Raw genomic sequence first — 2,236 nt, forward strand, 5'->3', positions numbered from 1 at the left:
AACCGCGGAGCAAGGCAGCCGGCTGGGTTCCTTTCCATCCCGAGAGTGTGGAGCCCCTCCTGGGGTGCTCTTCCCTCCCGCTCACAGAGCCGATAGCTTCTGGGGCACCCATCAGCCCTGGGGAGGGGAGGGGAAGGGGCTTGGGCTGCTCTCACCAGTGGCAGGAGGAGGAGGGTACCAAAAGCAGCTCTCGCTCTCGTCCTGAATTTTCCTGTTGCAGCCAGCAGCCAGAGCGGGGCTGGCTGTTCCCTGTCTTGGCTGTTGGGTTTGTTTGTTTTTTTTTTTTTTCCCTTCGAGGGAGCTATTATTTATCAGTCACGGTGCCAAATTTTCCCAGATTTTATTTATGTTCCTTCAACGTGAGCTGTTTCTAAATTTAACCACCCGCAGCCGTGTGATGGGGTGGCTGGGTACGTCTGGGCTGGAAATAGCTTCCTGGGACATGTGATGGGTGCTGCAGCTGGAGCAGCTCCTGGGAAGGGGGTGAGCTGCTGCTCCTCTGGCAAAGGTCGGGTTCTCGGTCCCTTCCACCCTGCCACCAAGGTGCTACCAAGGTCCCACCCCTGGAGCTGCTCTCGCAGCTCTTTTTGATGTGGTTTGAGCACGCTGGGCAGCGCCTCACCCGTCCCTGTGTCACGAGGGGGTGTTCGGGGCTCTGGGCAGACGCGAGGTTCGGGGGCGTGCTCAGCAGAGAGACCCTTGGCCTGGAACCGGGGCGCAGATCTGACAGGGTGTGTTAGCTCTAGCTGGCGTCTCAGGTACGTGCAGGTGCCACTCCACCTCGCTGCCGTCCTTTGCTGTCGCTCAGTGGCACGTGGGACGCAGGCAGGGGTGGGAGCATGAGGGGAGGACGTAGCCTGGACTTTGTGCTGCTGGTCTGTCCTCTTCCCCACGCCCGTGGCTGCCTCTCCGAGGACACAGATTAACTGGGGTTTGGCCTGGGACACCTCTGGGCTCTTCAGGCAGTGTTGGATCGTACCACAAAGTTACACCAGGTCTGTTGAGGGCTTTTTTGGGGGGTTTTACTTTGTTTTCTTAACACCTAAGCCATCTGTGGAGGGGAGCAGGAGCAGAGGTGGCATCTGCCTCGCTAAGGGCATAGTGTGGGCACCGGCATCACCAAAAGGATGGGGGACACTTGAAGAGGGGGCAGGAAAAGCCAAAAGCCGCTGCTGGTCACGGGCTGGCCAGCGCGGCTTACCCTGGGACTCGGGTCTGAGGCCACGCAGACCACAGCAGAGAGGAGAGTTTGATCACAGGGTCAAAACAGTTTCCAGAAAATACCACGGGTGTTTAGAGCACAGCGTCATGCCCTAGGGAGAAGGAAACAAGAGCCTGAGAGCAGGCCGGGTGAGGGATGTCAGTGTGGCCTGAGGGATGGGGAGGGGCTCTGGGGACGGGCTTGTGCCAAAAGAGACAACCCATGTGGATGGGAAGTGGGATCATGGCTGTAACTGGAAGAGTGGGAGAGCACTGTGCTCTCCTGTCCAAGGCTGAGACCCCCGTAACGTCACGTGAGGAAGTGTCTGGGTGGTGGGTAATGACCCTGTCGCTTCTCTTCTCTCCCTTTTCCTAGTCATGGGACATCTTCTTCCGCAACGCCAATGCTGGAGCTGCTCCAGGCACCGCTTACCAAAGTCCCCCTCCGCTGGGCGCCAGCCTTTCCACGCTGGCCCAAGCCCATTTCCTGGGGCAAGCGCAGCCCAATGTCGACAAGCTGGTGGAGGACCATCTCGCAGTGCAATCTCTCATCAGGGCCTACCAGGTAAGGAGACGAGCCCTGCTCCGAGGAGGAGCGGTGCCTCCGTGGAGGGGCGCTTGGTGGCTGAGGTGGGCTGGGGTTAGCACGGCCAATGACGTGTTTTGCGTGGAGAGCGCAAAGGACCGGGCTGGGCCCCCGGGGTTGAACAGGAGCTGCTGATCCCTGAGGCAGAAGCTCAGCTGGTGCTTGGCTGGAGAATAGGAGGGTTAAAGCTGTTGTCACCCAAAGGCAGTAGTTAGGTGGCAGAGAGTGGGGGGCTCTTCTCCTCACAGGGTGGTTTGCCGGCTTCTGGGACGCCACTCCTGTGCTGTGGGCTCCTGCACACTCAGCAGTGGTGTGAGACACCCGTCCTGCTGCCCTCGTGTTGCGGCAAGAACTTCTGAGGTCCTAACCCAAAAGTTCAGGAGGTGTTTCCTCGTGATTTTGACCTGGAGGAGGGGTGTGGTGCTGCAGGCTGTGTCTCTGGTCAGCAGG

At 59.4% G+C, this 2,236-nt stretch overlaps 1 protein-coding gene across 1 annotated transcript in view; it reads left to right on the forward strand.

Annotated features, from left to right (window-relative positions):
• The window catches only part of LOC104502325 (2-oxoglutarate dehydrogenase, mitochondrial-like), a 13,520-nt gene that overhangs the window by 6,092 nt on the left and 5,192 nt on the right, over positions 1 to 2,236 (forward strand). Inside the window, exon 2 of the mRNA XM_010146287.1 lies at positions 1,577 to 1,765. Within this exon, the coding sequence (XP_010144589.1) occupies positions 1,577 to 1,765 (189 nt within the window). The remainder of the gene's footprint in view (positions 1 to 1,576; positions 1,766 to 2,236) is intronic.

This window comes from Buceros rhinoceros, unplaced genomic scaffold (genome assembly GCF_000710305.1).
Source record: "Buceros rhinoceros silvestris isolate BGI_N320 unplaced genomic scaffold, ASM71030v1 scaffold25272, whole genome shotgun sequence".
Lineage (NCBI taxonomy): Eukaryota > Metazoa > Chordata > Aves > Bucerotiformes > Bucerotidae > Buceros > Buceros rhinoceros.